General features: G+C 55.9%; 4 protein-coding genes across 4 annotated transcripts; 1 reads left to right on the top strand and 3 right to left on the bottom strand.

Moving 5' to 3' along the window:
• Positions 1-1,317: 1,317 nt before the first annotated feature.
• ColSpa_12688 (transcriptional activator protein acu-15) lies at positions 1,318-4,183 on the top strand (the record flags this gene model as incomplete). The annotated part of the gene is made up of 4 exons (XM_049278900.1): positions 1,318-1,515; positions 1,585-2,301; positions 2,356-3,430; positions 3,486-4,183. The coding sequence occupies 4 exons, from the start codon at positions 1,318-1,320 to the stop codon at positions 4,181-4,183; spliced, it is 2,688 nt and encodes an 895-aa protein (XP_049134857.1).
• Positions 4,184-4,813: 630 nt separating this feature from the next.
• ColSpa_12687 (uncharacterized protein) lies at positions 4,814-6,618 on the bottom strand (the record flags this gene model as incomplete). Its single annotated transcript, XM_049278899.1, is given in 5 exon segments — positions 4,814-4,972; positions 4,987-5,693; positions 5,761-6,102; positions 6,158-6,395; positions 6,496-6,618. 5 exon segments carry the CDS (start codon positions 6,616-6,618, stop codon positions 4,814-4,816), a joined length of 1,569 nt encoding a protein of 522 aa, XP_049134856.1.
• Positions 6,619-7,745: 1,127 nt separating this feature from the next.
• On the bottom strand, positions 7,746-9,491 carry ColSpa_12686 (quinate repressor protein; the record flags this gene model as incomplete). Its single annotated transcript, XM_049278898.1, has 3 exons — positions 7,746-7,980; positions 8,038-9,246; positions 9,310-9,491. 3 exons carry the CDS (start codon positions 9,489-9,491, stop codon positions 7,746-7,748), a joined length of 1,626 nt encoding a protein of 541 aa, XP_049134855.1.
• Positions 9,492-15,531: 6,040 nt separating this feature from the next.
• Positions 15,532-16,831, bottom strand: ColSpa_12685 (endothiapepsin; the record flags this gene model as incomplete). The annotated part of the gene is made up of 2 exons (XM_049278897.1): positions 15,532-16,028; positions 16,096-16,831. 2 exons carry the CDS (start codon positions 16,829-16,831, stop codon positions 15,532-15,534), a joined length of 1,233 nt encoding a protein of 410 aa, XP_049134854.1.

Raw genomic sequence — 16,831 nt, 5'->3', positions numbered from 1 at the left:
TGGTGCTATGCGCGGCTTGGCATGCTGTGAGATGGGTGTCTTTATTCACTTCCATCTCGACCTCGAGGCACGGCGCCGAAGGCCCAGGCCGGCATCTTGTGAGACATCACACAGCACGCACACAAACACAGCACATGACGGCCGATTAGGTAGTTTGACATCGTCCGCTGACTCCTCGCCATCACCCGCTACAAGATTCGACGTGTTCGGGGCACTTTTTTTCGAATCCGGATGAGCTGGGCTTCGGCTACTGCGAAGATGAGTGCGCGGTCTGTTGAGTTGAGGCATTGTTCCAACTGGCATAGTAGTCTTTCGTCGCAATCACATTCTTTCCAGCGGTGACGTCGATGAGAGATAACAAGATCTTTTTCTTCATCAGCCAGCCTCGTTCTCGTCGCTGGCAACATCACACTCACTCACGCTTTCCAACTCTTGTGGTATGTTTTGAGGGGTCTCATATCGCCTGAAGGAATTGACGCGTCGCTGGACGAACAAGGTTTCAGCGGGCCCCCGGGCTTCTAGACCATCTCCTCGGCGCATACCTAGGTATCTCTACCTTTTGGCTGCGTAGGTACGTACGCCCACGGCACGGCAAAAAGAAAGAAAAAGAAAGCAAAAAAAGGTTCATAGAGGCGCTTTGGAACTGGAACCGCTCTCCCGCATCCCGACAGGCTGGGAACCCACTTGGGTGCGTTTGCGATCAACCGGGCCCCCGTTGCCGTCCATCCCTCCCTGTTGGTTTGGGAGACTCTTCATTTACCTAATTGCCTACCTACCTACCGTACCTACTCAGCCCAACAGAGCCAACAAACACACACACACCCTTACCACCAGTTGGAGCCCTGGGCCTGGGCGTCGTATCCCATAATCCCAGACACCCTATCTGCCGGGTCCCAGTCCGTTGTAGCCGTTCCCCTCCCCCTTCCTGTCACTTCCCTTGACCATTTCTCGTCCCTTGTGCCGCGCCCCCCCCCCCCCCCCCCCCCTTGGCACCCCAGGTTTTTCGCGGTAATTCAAGCACTCGGTAGCCAAAGCACCCAAAGGCACCAAGGAACCCGGCAGCGCAAAGCTCCCCCCCGTCATTTCTCCTAAAAACGCGGCAACCTCCATAACCCAACCACGTTGGCGGCAAACCCCGTCGCGATAGACCTTCTACTGCCGTCGCGCGACAGGACTTTTTTCCCCGTATATCCCTTGTAAACCCTTTCGCCAAATTTTTTTGCGACACCGTCAGCAATTGACGCGGGAAAAGGAGAGAAGGAGAGAAAGAGAGAGAGAGAGAGAGAGAGAGAAAGAGAGGGAGGGAGAAGAGAGACCATGCCGGGTCGCCCACCGAAGCGACCGGCGGAAGCTGGCGATGCTGCTGCTACGTCTGATGGCGACGCCGCTCCTGCAGCCGCCGCCAAGGTGAAGCTGCCGCGACTCGAGAAAAGTGGCCAGGAGGACTTCTCTTCCGTCGTCAAGAACCGCCTGTCGTCCTACACGAGGACCGGACAGGCCTGCGACAGATGCAAGGTGCGTCCGATTCGCTGGGGTTTCCTTAACCTCTACCTGCGTCCATGCTGACCACTGTGCCGAAAACAGGTTAGGAAGATCCGATGCGATGCTCTCCCCGAAGGATGCTCCCACTGCATCAACCAGAACCTCGAATGCTTCGTCACCGATCGCGTCACCGGCCGAACCGAACGAAGAGGTTACCTTCAGGAGCTCGAGAGGGAGAAGACGGACATGATGAACCACGTGCGCGAACTCGAGAAGCTCCTGGAGAACAACGGAATCGAGGTCAAGCCCTACAACTGGTCCCCCTACGGCACAAACTACCCGCCTCCCGGCGTCACCTACGACCACATGGGCAACCCCATTGAGGACCCTGCCGAGAAGGATGCCTGGACCAAGGTCGGCTCGGTCTGGGTCAAGAACTACAGCTACAAGCCCGCGGGCAGCCGCTCGTTCCCACGGTCGACCCTCGAGTCGCGTCCCGTTCACAACCATCTGGGTGTCGGGTCCGACAGCGCGCCTCTCAGCTCCATCAAGGGCACCCAGCTCTCGATCCTAGGAATGACGATTGACGTTACATCCTTCGACGCTCCTGATATGGACGAGCCAGTGCCCGATGCGAAAGCCTCGCAACCCCTGTACAACAAGTCTCTCCAGTCGTTTCTCCAATCATGCATGAACATGAATCCTCCCGTCAACATCGAGCTCCCCTCGAGGAGCGACGCCTTCACCTACTCGGAGTGGTACTTCCTCATGATATGGCCTTTCCTTCCCGTTCTGCACAAGCCTACCTTTATGAACATCGTGAGTGCATCGGTCCCGGCATGTAGTAGTGAATGGCCCTAACCGTTGCTCCAGCTGACGCGCATGTACGATGAACCCGACTTCGAGCCGAGCATCCCTGACCAAGTCATGGTGCACATGGTCTTCGCCACAATCTACTTTCAGTACGGTGTGCGGAACTGGGAGCAGCAAGAGACTCGCTCCCAGCTCAACGAACTGTCCAACAAGCACTATCACTGGGCCCTGAGCAAAATGTTCGACTTGGCGTCTTCACAAACCGTGGCGGCCGTCCAGGCCATGGCCATGATTTGCGCACATAGCCGCAGCTTCCCCAAACCTGGATGTGGCTCCATGGTTACCAACTTTGCCTTCCATCGCGCCATCGACTTGAACATGCACCGCGCCATGAAGGGGCCCGGTGAGACGACAAATCTGGAGAACGAGATCCGCAAGCGCACATGGTGGACCATCCTCCTCGTCTATGTCACGTTGAACGGACGTCTCGGAAGGCCGATGCCGATCACGGTCGAGGAGTACGACGTCGATTTCCCGGAGCCCATTCCTGACGAGGCCCTCACGCCAGACGGGGTAGACCCGTCCGTCACGACACCTTGTACCTACCACGTTGGATTGGCTGGCTTCAAGATTCTGCCTCTCTTCATGGAGATGTACTCCAACATATACAGCGTCAAGCGCGATCCTAAGAACTACGCCGACGTGGTTGACTCCCTCGAGGAGCAGCTTCGATTGTGGAAGGAAAATCTACCCGAATCTCTGCAGATCAACCCTGGCCAGACGGAGCACGAAGGCCGGATGTACGCTTTGTATATCCAAATGTATGCCCTCGAATTCCGTCTCTGTCTGCGTCACCCGTCGGTGGCCATGACCAGCGACCGGAAGATGATTCTCGAGAACGCCCGCATTTGCGAGGAAACTGCTGCGCACATGCTGAATGCCGTCAAGGCCCTCGACAAGTTGAAGTGCCTAGACACGACGTGGTATCAGATGGCCCTTTATGGTGCTGCCATCTTTACCACCTTGGTTGCCCACTGGGAACGAAGATTCGAGGCGACGCCCAATCAGATTGCCACCCTTCGCGAAGAAATGAAGGGGTGGATGGAGATCATCAATGCGACAGTGTCGCTCCTAGGTAAGCAACGTCGAGGATTGCGGAATAGTCCGGGCGCTCATCATTTCATCTACAGGAACCGGTGCTCGAATCAGTAGCGAAATCAACGTCATCATCGAGAGGACCATCAGTTGGATCGAGCACGATCAGAAACAAAAGGACTCTTCACTTCCCCCGGCGATCAAGCCTGACCCGGCAGAATCATCGCCCTTCCAGCTTTCATCTCAGCCCCCGACAACGCAAGCGCTGGCTGTCAGCGCCGCCGAGACGGCGGCCAAGGCCTTCTACCCAGACTCTGGGGCCCAAAACGGAACAACTCCGTACCCGTCCCTCGCCTATGCTGAGCAGCCGTCCAACAATAACAACGTGCCGTCGACGACAGCCTTTGAGACGAACAACGGCTACTCATACACGTCTGCGGGGCAGGCCACGAGCGCGGCGGACGACAACTCGGCCGAGACCAACCCATTGATTGCCTTCGCATCCCAAGCCACTCAACACGTCGCGGACCCCGCTGGCTCTGCAGCGGCGGCCGAGCTCCTATGGAGACAATCGGCATCACAAGGGAACACCTGGCATGACTGGACAGCAGCCATGGCCGACAGCCAGGACAGGTACAGTGCCAACGCCCTGCTTACCTTGGGTGGCGCATCTCGGGATCCGGGTGCGGTGACGGAGGCGTCAACTGTCGCCGACATGGCTGCCGTATCGGCTCCGGTCGGCCAGTGGCCACTCCTCATTTTCGACGGTGCAGGAATGCCTGGTGGCCAGTAGCTGTCTCTTTGCGATTCGTGTGCATAATTCTTCAAGCGTTCTTTATTTGGTGTTATCAGTCATGTTCTATTGCAGAACAATGCTAGGCGTTCGTGCGGGGTTCTCCGTCACAGGTGGTTCATGTTTGTTGTGACTCGGCCACAGGGGAAAAAGGCTCCTGCAATGGGCACGGGAAGTCGAGGGGTCGACTGGGCATTTTTTTGGGACGAACCATGTAACGGTCAAGGTTCTGGCGTTTTTGGACGAGCCATATACGGTGGCATCAGAGTGCTTGAGCAATATACCTGGCCACAATGCGAGCTTTACAAAGCTTACCCTTTTACCTTGTTGGGATGCGTGGTGATTCTATCTACTCGATATCCCCGATCAAGCACTACATCTTTCGGTACATCATAACTCTTGATGCTCCTGATCAATTAACCTAAATCTCGACCATATCTAGCACATGGAAACAATGCGTTGCTGCCAGGCATGGCCAAAATTATCAACGTTGGTTATATGACTGATCATGTCATCATGACGGACATCGTGAACCCAAGTGGTTAGAGCCAAGATACCAGCCATGTATAGGAGAAGACAAAGAGAGACGGTTATGCCCCCAGCAGCAACGCCGAGACAACCAACTACGTTCTAGAAGCCAGAAGGCAGCTGGACTCCAAACGGCGGGGCAAACACATCGCCACACGTCGTCCCCTCGGCCGGCATCTGTCCCAACACGAAAAAGCTATAGAAGACACCGAACAAGCAATTGCTGCTCGCCGTGAAGCTCGTGTGCCCGGCAGCGAGATCCTTGACAAGCACACTCGGCGAGAACCGCGCCGCGACGCCCTTGGCCCCTCGAGGCTGCTCGCCGGATCGCCGACGCCGTTGAGCACCACGAACTTGCCCTGCGTCTTGACGGGACCGCCGGACGTGTCTTCGAGCCTGTTGACCGGGTCGATCTTCCAGTTGGAGCAGACGAGGCGCCACTCGGAGAAGATGGGCGCCACGCTGGGCGCCCCGTCCGTCATGGATTTGAAGTAGGACTTGAAGTCGTCCTTGCCCTTCAGGTGCCGCCCCTCGTCGGTGCAGACGCCGGCTACGATTCCTTCAAAGGGCGGGTCTTCGGTGAGGAGGGGCAGCGGCGCGGGAGGCTGGTTGAGGACGCTCGTCATGACGTACCCGGTCCAGCCGCCCGCCGCGCCGGCTTCGACCTCGGAGAAGACGCCGCCCAGCACGGGGAACCAGCCGGGGCCGTGGAGAGCGGTGGTGAGGAACGTGTGGAGGGCCGACCAGTCGAACTTTTTGTCTGTGCCGGCGACGCTCAGGGGGCTGGTCTTGAGCTTCTTCTCCAGAGCGCTGTAGCGTGTCCGGAGCTCGGCCGTCGTCGTAGAGGACCCCGCGAAGGAGCAGTTCCCTACGGGTGCCTTGAGGCATGTGTAAAAGAAGGCCTCGAGGCCGCGTTCCGCGTCCTTGATCTGGGAGGGCTGGGCGGACGTGACGGTGTACGCGAGGGAAGAGGGGGCGGGGCCTGCAAGACTTGTGAGCAAAAACGTGATGCAAGCTACAGGTGCAGAACACGTAGGAAAGGAACCTACTGTCAAAAAGAAACTTGTCGGCCACCTCGGGGTACACCTGCGCAATCGTCTGTCCCAGGTGCGCGCCCGACGAGATGCCCCAGAACCCCATCTTGGTACGATTCTCGGCCCTCATGACGGTGTAGTGGTCGACGGCGCTGGAGTACGTGCCCATGAACCTCCCGACGTCCTCGCCGTTCTTCTTGCACTTCTTGGCAAACTCTTCGGCGCGCTTCTCCCTGGCCGCGTATGCCGCATCGTCGGCGCCAAGGAGCTGCGGCTCGGAGAGCGCGAACTGCTTGCGCTCGTCCTCGGAGGCGAAACAGCGGAAGGCGGGGGTCGACCAGCCCCAGCCACGGTAGTCTGATGTAACGGGTTAGTCCTGGCTGTGAGCAAGGGATAAAGGGTGAGGCTGTACCGATAGCGAGGAGATCGTAGCCCGCAAACAACGGGGCGTAGTCCTCGCCGAAGCGGACGAGGAAGTTGGTGGACGACGAGCTCCAGCCGCCGAGGGAGACGTGCACGGCGCCCTGGTGCGGGGGGCCGCCGGCGGCGGGAACATAGGGGAGCTTGACGATGGCGAGGTCGACTGTCGGCTGGCCGCAGTTTCCCTTGACTTTCTTGGGCTTGCGGGGGTCGGTGACTTTGGCGTGAACCTGAGCAGGTGTCAGAGGAGTGTTAAGGGAATAGATACGGGGGCCACGGGCTTACGGTCAACCGGGCACATTTAAAGACTGTATAGCAATCGTGCCATACGAGTTCGGTGCTGGGGGTGATGCCGGGGAAGATGGCTGGATCGATGGCGTGGTGAGGGTTCTGGGCCTGTGCCGGGAAAGCAAAGAGGCCTAAAAGGGCCACGACTGGGATGAACAACCTCATCTTTCAAATAAAAAACGGAGCTCGTAGATATCGTCAAGTCGGAGCGGACAGCATAGGTAAGGAAGTCATACTTATAAGGGTGCTATATTGAGTATCTAAAGGGGTAGGCCGTTATCATCGTTTAAAGCTTTCTCTGCAAAAAGGCTTTGGTGAGCCAAGAGATACTGGACACAGCGCCGACACGCTATATTGGATCTAATATCACGGACGCATTTTTCACCTCTTTCAACTATATTATTATAATGCTAAGACCGTAATGGGGGAAACGTTGGGATTGAGTAGAGACAAGGAGCTATAATTGCGCGGGCATGAAGGGGGTGTTTGTGGCTGAACGTGGCATCTGATAGAACAGCGTGAGCCTTCGGATTTCGACAGGAACTGGTTTAGCGTCAACGACATGTGCGGCTCCTCGTCGAATAATCGACCTGGGGGCTGAACGCTATCGGGGTTCAGAAGCGGCTGAGAAGAGGGAGGAGCTCTAGAATCTTAACACAGGGATTCTGGTTTTCAAGGTTGATCTGGCGAATTCCGGCGCACTTGTTCTTGATGGGCAGTTCCAACCTCTAACGTCCACTTCCTATTGCTCCTTGGCGACTTCCTCAAATGTCCTGAGAAAATACACAGATGGTGAAGATTTGCCATCTCCATTGTCACACCTGGTCAACTTTTTAAGACATTAGTCTTGTTCGAATCGCGAGCACTCTGCTTGTTGTGGTTACAGTTTGGATTTCTCGTTTAAACGCTCCTGAGTTGTTGAGACATTCAACTGCAATTGTCAACAAGAACCCGTCTTTGAGGTTCTTGCCATGTTACCCTCACTCTTCGACTAAGTAAGAGTGAAGCCTGAATCGAACTGTCATCCAAGACTCCGCACCATGGCAATTAGGCACCGCCGAGTTCAAAAGTACAGGTTCAATATCGTATTGAATTGTCATCATGGCCTGTGCCGTAGCGCAAGGCTCAAAGGATAGGTATCAAAAGCCAACAACCACATGCAGGCCGCAACTTCTTGCCGCGCAGCTCGTCCTCGTTCTAAATATCATCTAAATGCAGAACCGCTTACAACTTCCAGTTGCCACATTACGTATGGTCTTATAAACATGCGCATTCGTAAACCAGTGACTCGTTCAAGCACCCTCCTTGCGGACGTGGTCGTGGGCGGGGTTGGTGGACTCGATCTGGACCTCGGCAGGCGACTTGGTGTCGCTGGCATTGTCGCCAGCCAGCCTCTTCTCCGAGTCGTACTCGGTGGCGCCGAAGAGCGCGTCCATGTGCTCCAGAGAGACACCCTTGGTCTCAGGGACGAAGAACCAGACGAAGAAGAACATGGAGAAACAGAAGCTTCCGAAGATGAGGTAGGTTCTGTAGTCTTGTTAGCATATTGATCGTTTGAAAGTTTCCCCTAAATGTATGACTTACCCGTAACCGTGGGCACCGACGGTGGCCAGCATGTTGGGGACAGTGCGGGCGACGATGAGGTTGAAGAGCCACTGCGTGGCAGCGGCAAGGGCGACGTTGAGCGAACGGAGACGAGCAGTCGGGATCTCGGAGGCGTAAATCCAGCAAGCCGGACCCCAACCGAACTGGAAGAAGGCGGCGAACAGGAAGATCGAAACCAGAGCCATGTAGCCGGCACCGGGGACAGGCTGGCCCTCAACAGGCGGGGAGATACGGACGTAGAGGCCAATGTAGAACATGCAGCAGCCCTGTGCAATGGAGGTCCAGAGGAGCGAACGACGACGACCGAGAGAGTCGGCCATGAAGAGAAGGAAGCAGATGCAAGCAAGGACCTTGACGATACCGTAGATACCGGTGCTGAAGAGACCGGTGGAGCGGCCCTGGATACCGAGGTTCTTGAAGATGGTCGGGGCGTATGTGTTGATGGCATTGGTTCCCGTCATCTGCTGGCAAATCATGAGGAAGATGGAAATGAGAGCACGGTTGCGGTTTCCCTTGACGGTCCACATCTCCTTCTGCATCTTCATGAAGGTGGCATCACCCATCAGCTGTCTCTCGTGGTGGATCTGGTCGACGATTTCCTGGAACTCGTCCTCAAGGTAGGGGTGGTTCTCGGGCAGGTTGCGAAGGGTGGCAAGGATCTTCTTGGCCTCTTCCCACTTGTCCTGGCGGGCCATCCATCTAGGCGACTCGTTGCAGAAGAGCATGCAAATGAGGAGCATGAGACTGGGCAGACCCTGGATGGCAAGCGGTAAGATGTACTTGGCCTTGCCGGAGAAGTTGAGGTCGGAGCCGTAGTTGATCCAGAAGGCAATCATACCACCCGTTACGATGAACAGCTGGTAAAGACCGGTCAAGAGGCCACGGATGGCACGGGGCGCGTTTTCGGAGACGTAGAGAGGGTTGATACTGGAGGCGGCACCGACACCGAGACCGGCGATGAAGCGACCGACGAAGATGGCAGCGATTCTTCCGGAAGAGACAGCCTGGAGGACGACACCGAGAAGGATGACTGCAGCAATGCCGACGAGGCACCACTTGCGGCCGTATCTGTCGGTCAAGGGTGAGGCGATAAGGGCGCCGACGAAGCAACCAGCTTGAAGGGTGGAGACGATGTTACCAGTCAAGTTGGCAGTCTCGACCGGCTTAGCATCTTCGAGGCCGTAGTCCCTGTGATGAAGAGTTAGTTATCGGATCCCGGGGAAAGAGAGTCTAAGTAGGATGTGAGCTTACTTCTTGAAAGGTTCCATCACGACGATACCACCGATGACGGAACTGTCCCAACCGAAAGACATGGCACCGAAACAGGCAGAGGCAGCCAGGGCGAAGACTCTCCAGCCGTAGATCTCGGGGGGGTCCGAGTCCATGGCGTCATTGTGGACAATCTTCTTGAGAGCTTTTTGCATCAGCGTCATGTTGGGCGGTTGTTCCTCTGCAACAAGCCAGGCGTTGGCGGGGTGGTGTTGCTATTGCAAGTGAGAGAGTAAGAGTGTTGACCAATGCGACGTGGCACCCGTTTGCGATCGAGTCTCAAGCCAATGAGAATCAGTTCAAGAGGTGGAGGGGTGTTGATGGGCTGGAGATGGAAGTACGGAGCGACGAAGAGAAGAAAAAGGTCAATGAGGAGCGCGGGATGGTCGCCCTGATATATCGGGAACCCGGGCTGGTGGTTTCCTTTCCTCGCTGATCAGAAAGTCTCCTCTTCCCCAGGTGTAGGAGCCGGGGACCCCTCACGGGTAGGATAGTAAGCAGCTTGCCATCCCGAATGTAGCAAAATAGCCGTAGAAAAGTATCCTAGAGAAGAGTTGGCGTGTGAGGAGTACATGTGGAGAGCCTGCGACTCTGCGTGCTTCTCCGTCTGGGAGCCTTGGTCGCAATCGCTCCTGTGCACCCTGCCTATTCCAGTCCTGGTCCAGTCCAAACCCAACCCCTGCTTCGTCCTGTCTGGCCCTAGTTCGGTCGTCCGTTCATCTGTCTCTGATCCCCAGGAAATCGAGCCTCAACGAGTACCAAGACGGACAGCAAATCTTCCATGGGATTTTCCACCATTCAGAGGGAGCGGAAGGAAAGCCCAATGGTGCTGGACTGACGGGGGCGGCAGAGGAATGGCTTGGCCTTGGCGGAGGGGCCTATTCGGTTTTGCGATCAGCCGACCAGGACTCCTCATTGGAGGCATCCGGCAAAGCTTGGGGGATGGCAAGCATTTTTCTTGGGTTGTGTGTGTGTGTGTGTGGGTGGGTGGGTGGTAATCGAAGTTGACCGGATGGAATGCAGCAACGAGTACGACAAGCACCCGTGGCATGGCTCGGCTAGTCTCAGAGGCTGGGCTGGGCAAGCTAAGGTAGCCGGATGGCACTTCAGTCAAATGCAGATGGGACAGACGGCAGGAATTTCGGTAACGAGCCAAGGGCGCAAAGCTTTGCCGCGCTGAGCTTGACGAGCTTGTTGAGGATTCAACTGAGCTTGACCACTTGGCGGCCGTCTTAGTGACCACAACTTGTTATCGAGGCCGTCAATGTTATCGTGCAATGGCAGAAACGCAATGGAGAATAAGGAGGCGGGATCGAGCTTGACAGAATGGGGGGGGGGGGCAGCCAGATGTGGTATGGTTGCCTCCCTCCAACGTCTGATGGATTGGTGATATGCAAGCTAGCAGCAGGAGCAGGCCGTCCGTTGGCTACAAGATGGGCGCGAGTCCTAGCATCCCGAGCTTAACAGCAATAGACGTGACCCTCTGGGGCCCCAGACAGGCGTCGTCCCGCCCCCGTCCCCGGATGCCCCAGGTTACGAAGAGCGGAGCAGACAACAAGTCGACCAGCCGGGATGTGGCTATCCTCGTTGTGGGTTCAACCGCGGAAATATGGGCCATTCCTTGCGATGAGGGCGGCGTGTGATTTGCTGTGAGATGATCAGTCACAGAATTTAGGCTGCTGGTGGCGGCGGAGAGGAAACCCGCCAAAAGAGAGTTGACAAGGCAAAACGGCAAAGTAGCATGAGCATGGGTTGTGTGGACTGGAAACCGGTTGAAGACAGGGAAGACGAGCTTAGTGCGCCGAACTGAGTCTAGTCTCTTCCTACGTTGCATACATGGTATGCGCCCACAGGGATCTTTTTGGGGGCATGAAGTGATGTGCAGAGCAAACAAGATACGCAGAATAAGAGTCAAAAAACCAGTCAGTTGAACGTGTTGCGCGTTGGCTATCCCTCGTCCTCTCTGGATGTTCTGGTTTGGCTGATTCCTGCTCCAACCACCACCCGTTTGCCGGCCCATCCCATCCAATCCCATCCGGTGGATTCTGCGGAGTAAAAGCGCGTTAGAGGGATGGGGATGGAGGGAATGGAGAAATATTGGGGATCGCGGGGGTGTGCATGGCTAAAATGAGGGGATGAGCGGCCCAGCGTGGAGACGAACCAGATACGGATGAACCACCTACAACCAACCGAGAGACACGAAGACTGCGGGCTTGGCGGTATTGACGCCACCTCGTTGCTATCCTATGGCAGTGAGACCGTGTTTCTCGGTCGACACTTGACCATGGTTGGGTAAGTCCCATCCGGTCGTGTCGTCGTCCTTCAATAAAATACTCTACGCTTTCCCTAGACTTCTGGCTCTTCTTTGGCTCCAACCACGAATCAGGTCAACTTCTCGCCATTGACTTGGATGACTGGGACAGGTAAGACAGACCCGAATCGATCATATGCGCTAACGCGGTTGATGGTTGGTATATCGTCCCGACACCCCTGACCCAAGTCATCTTCCACATCCATCTCCATCCTCTCTGAACACCACCTCCATCGCCCAAACTTTGTGGCAACACGCCAAAGGGCTTGGCATCGAGCGCCAAAGCTCATTCATTTGATGGAAAAATTCGAATGCGTTTTTGACCTGAAGAAACGGATCGCACTAGTCTGGTTTAAATGACAGTCTGTCGAAGTTCAATGTCCAATCTAGCACACGGATTTCCTTCGCATCGTGCTTGATGGTTTCACCCATTCGTCGACGCGTGCGCGCATACTGCAAGTATCCAAGTATTGATGGGGCATAAGGCGCTAATGGGACACTCGCTCAGCCTCGACCAGCACCATGCGATGCCACATCCCACTCCCTCCTCATCCGCTGCCCTCTGCTTCCGGACCCGAGCCCTTGGGCCCTGCCCGGCCTGTCACGCCCTGCACCGCCGGCTTAGTTGGTGTCTCTGCGTATGTGTTCCATACCAGTGAAGTAACTAGTCGATGTCTGTGCCGCATGGTCGGTCACCGGCCACATGGGACTCGGATGCACGCAGGTCACATTTTACTCCTGACCCTGCGTTCCAGCCCCAAAACATCGCCAGATGCTAGTCAAAGAGGACATCGTGGGGCCTTCTCTCTCTCCCGGCATGCACCCTTAGTATGGAGCCGGCGTGTCGCTTCATCGTAGTCGAGGCCTATCCCCGTGGAACCATAGGACGGAAGAATTTTGTCTTCCAAGACTTGACGTTGAAAATGCATGCAAGCCACCTTCAAGAGCCTCGCTGTGTTTTCCTTTTCCCTTCCGCCCCTATATTGCACTGGCGGTTGGATCGGCTTAATCCACCACCACAGGTTGCGCCTTACGCCAAGCCAGCTAGGTTAAGCCCCCATTCAGGATTGTCTCTGGCCTGTTCACCCTGACAAGCCGCGATGTCACCCAACGAGCAGCATCGTCTGCAAGGCCCCGTGGTCACCGCCCTGGGCCTGCCCCGTCTCGCCGCAGCTGCCGTTGGAAGTGAACGCGATTTAGCAAGACGCGCTTCCGCCAGTCATGGGTTGGCAATGTGCCATTTCCTTTAGTGGCTCCCCAGTTCCAGAGTTGGGTTTTGGCTCCAAGCTTGAAATCATCGTCGTTCCGCTAGTTCATTTGGAGTTGTTGAAGATTCAACATTTGAAACCCATACTCAATGGCTATCGTCGAACCACCAAGATAGAGACAATATCATTGAGGCGGGCGTCGATTACCTGTCTTGTTACCACTGGTGAGAGATTACTATTGTTGTGAACCTGGTCCCACAGACTTCTTATGTCACTGAACAGCTCACTTACAACAACTACGCTCTTCCCAATTTCAGATGCGGACCTCCACCGAAAAGCCTTGCCAGCGATTCTGAAGAGCTCCCGAGAAGCGGATGGCTCGGTATCTCGACCACAACCACATCCCTGACATCTCTAATCCTACGGCAGACTTCACCCTACTTGCCAACGACAGCTGTAATGACATTTTATGCAGTAGTCACAAGCTGCTTCAAATTCGACAACATCGAGAACCGCGTTATAACGTGTCACTGTTTTAGAGTAGATGGAAACGCCTACATGAATGACGAAGACTGAACAACTGCCTTGCTCAGGGCAGCGAACTATGCCACGACATCTGCCCATTGTCTATTGACGCTGAGAGAGCTCCTCAGTTCAATGGCTTAACGAATCAAGACGCTGAGGATATACAAAGCATCAAAAAAGAGAGGTGCTTCTTGTCGAATGACACACGATGAACATCGAGCATCTTTGGCACTATACCCAATCACCGAAATGCTTAATCGCAGCTGGATCTGCTTACTGTTTTGGCGACGAGAGGCCTACAACAAGAACCTCAGCTGAGTACTCCGTCAGTTCGATCCCGAAACCTGGATGCAGCCGTCTAGACCCCGAAGAGTCCGGCGATTTCTTTTCACCCCGTCGTAGACTATACACCTTGTTTCCCATTTGCCTCTCACAACGGAGCAAACCTCGCAAGTAAGAAGCTTATACACACACAGGCTCGAGTATGAGAGATCATCTCCATTTTTGCTATTGCTAGTCCGTCAGTTCGTCGGACGACGGTCACGCTCATGTTTTCGACATTCGTGCTAGCCACTTCAACGCCGAGAGAGTCGACTGGTCCAGACTTCTTGAGGTTGCAATAAAAGCGCATTGAAAACAAGTGATTGGACAGTTGGAAGGAGTGAATGGCGAGTCGCTGACCTCCATTTGCTCCGTGAAGTCCGCAATACACACCCACTTCGCGACGAGAGCTGCTGGAGGGGACAGCCAGAGCAGGCAATACAGCGAATCTTGTCTTGGCTTTTCCAGCGCAGCACTTAAGGGGAGCTTGTCGCAGTGAAGCAATACCATGTCGCCCTAGTCGTGGCGTACTTGCATAGCGCTGCGCTCAGAGTTTGCCATCGGCGTGCCAAAGTTCCATCCCTGAACTCAACGTAATGGATTGATGTATTTTGATACTGTGAATGAATAGAACATGTCACTTACCACGGCGTTCATCGTCATTGCAAGGTTTTAAGGCCCTTAATCCAGAGTTAGGCTAAGAAGCAACGCTAAAACTCACCGCGTCGTATCTCGCCCCCAATCTCAATCTCATCTCATAACCTCATTGGAGGAGTTGAACCAGTCGACCTCCAAGAAGATGAGGTTCATGGCTATGTAGCAGTCATCTCTGAAATCAAATAAAAATCCTTTTCTGCCAAGATGCGGTAACCGATTTTCCCGTCATTGTCGCATCAAAATTGCGCCGCTGAAGCGAACAGGCAGGATGCTGAAGAAGAAGCACAATCTCACTCACGGTTGGGTTGGTTCACCTCTTTCCACCCTCTCCCCGGCCTTCCTCGCTCTTGGCAACGAACCCTTGGCCAAAATCCCACCCACTGATGAGAGGTGGAAGCCCTCGCTCACCCTCTTCCCCATCAGCCACCATCTGCATCTCGGCATAGCGAGTCCGAGTGTTCAGACCTTCTCGGCTTCACTCCCTGCCTCCCACAGTTCTTGGCGTTCTTGGCCATCGGGCAGGGCGGCGAACCGCGCCGTGCAGGGCTGGGCGGGACTCAGGAGGGCTGCGAAAGGACCGCCAAGCACCGACGGCGCTTCCCCCCATGCCAAGACCAACACATATGAAAACGTGGTGAAAGTAGGAGGGGGGGATGAGATGGGGAATGTAGTCGGGAATGGGTGTGAGTGAATGGCTCAACGTGTGGTGAGTGAACATGAGTGAAAGTCCGCCCGAAAGTATCTTTTTTAAGCGGTCCAGCCACGATGCGCACGCATGGGTTTCTTGGCACTTCGGAAAAGAACACATTCACTGATGCGCGACGCTGGAAAAAATTAGTTCAACGGAAAACGTGTGGATCGACCACATGCACGGAAAAAGTGCGCACACAGAGGCGTTTTGAGGATTGCCATCTTCTTTCCATATGTGAGTATCATTATTGAAATAAGGCTACTCAGCTATCTCCTTGTCATCATCACTCATGGTCCTCCAACACGTAACAAATAAGAAGTATGTATAAGAAGTAGTCACATGACTTGTCGATGGACGACACATCAGACAATGGACCCCGAATTTCTCCCGTCCTCTATCCAGTCCTCGATTCCAGATCATTCGGGCCGCAAGGTCTGCTGAAACCGCCATCTTTTTTTGTGTGTCTCTCCGATCGACTCCTAAGTAGTAGTTTAGGAGAGGGTCTTGGCAGCCCAGCCGAGCTGCTTGGTGCCGCCGTTGAAGACAACGAAAGCGGCCTTGAGGGCGACGTCACCGTAGATGGAGATGCCGATGCCGGTGTTGCTCTGCAGGCCACCGAAGCAAGTGCTGGTGCTGACGGGCGCGTAGTTCATGTAGGTGCTGGGGATGGTGATGCGGGCGCTGCCGACACCGAAGGTGAAGGACGGGACGGTGGCCGAGCATGGGAAGGTGTAGCCTCCCTGGGATGAGTCGTACTTGGCGCCGCTGATCTGCTTGTAGTAGGCGGTGACGATGGACTGGGGGAGCAGGAGGAGGGTGGTGCCGGTGTCAGCGATGCCGGTGACGGAGCTGGTGACGAAGCTGCTGGAGCCGACCTGGTAGCCGGAGGAGGTGAACTGCCACCAGCCGTTCGCGCTGTTGACCGAGGTGTAGGTGATGGAGCCGGTGTAGGCGGCGGTGTCAATGTAGCCGAAGTTGTACTTGCCGGCTAGTTCACTGTCAGTACGTCGAGCTCCATGCCCTTCGGAAGGGGGAACAAAAAAAAAGGTACTCACCCTTGTTGTGCTTCAGGTCAGCAGTGAAAAGGGGCGAGGTCAGCTTGGACTTGGCGGTGTCGAAGAAGGTGTTCTGCTGGGTGGGCTCAACAGTGTTGATGTTGCTGAAGCCGAGACCCAGGAGACCGTCCAGGTCGCTCTCGGAGGTGAAGGAGTCGGAGACGGTTGAGGCGGCCTCGACGGCCTGGCCGGTGACGGTCAGACCGCCGACGGTGACGGTGTCCTTGTAGACAATACCGCTGGAGCTGGAACCGTCGCCGTAGGAAATGGACCAGGTGGCGCCGGAGAGGCGGGAAGCGGTGCTGGACTTGCTCGGGTCGTAGACGGTCTGGCCGTTGCGCTGGCTGGACGGGGTCGAGGTGGAGAAGACCCAGAGGTCGGAGGAGCCGGTGTCGAAGTCGAGGTTGAGGGTCTGGGCCGGGGTGCCGATCTGGACGGGGCTCAGGTACTCGACATCGTACTCCTGGGGGTTGGCGGCGACGCTGCCGGTGGCGCGCTGGACGAGGCCGGCGGCGGTGATGTTGGCGACGACGCTGGCAAGGTCCTCGGGCAGAGGGGCCTTGTACTTGCGGTAGGCCTTGGCAAGGGCGAGGGGACCGGAGCGGACGTAGCGGGGGTTGCGGACCTGCTCGACGGTGAAGCCTCTCTCCTGCTGGGCACCGGCGGGGAGGGCGGCGGCGGTGGAGGCCAGGGCGAGGCCGGCCGTGAGGGCCGAGACGAAGGAAGAGCCAGTCAT

The sequence above is a fragment of the Colletotrichum spaethianum genome, assembly GCF_022836535.1.
Source record: "Colletotrichum spaethianum MAFF 239500 DNA, contig70, whole genome shotgun sequence".
In the NCBI taxonomy this organism is placed as follows: Eukaryota; Fungi; Ascomycota; class Sordariomycetes; order Glomerellales; family Glomerellaceae; genus Colletotrichum; species Colletotrichum spaethianum.
Note: the sequence above shows the minus strand (reverse complement) of the source record. Positions and strands in the feature narration are given on the sequence as shown.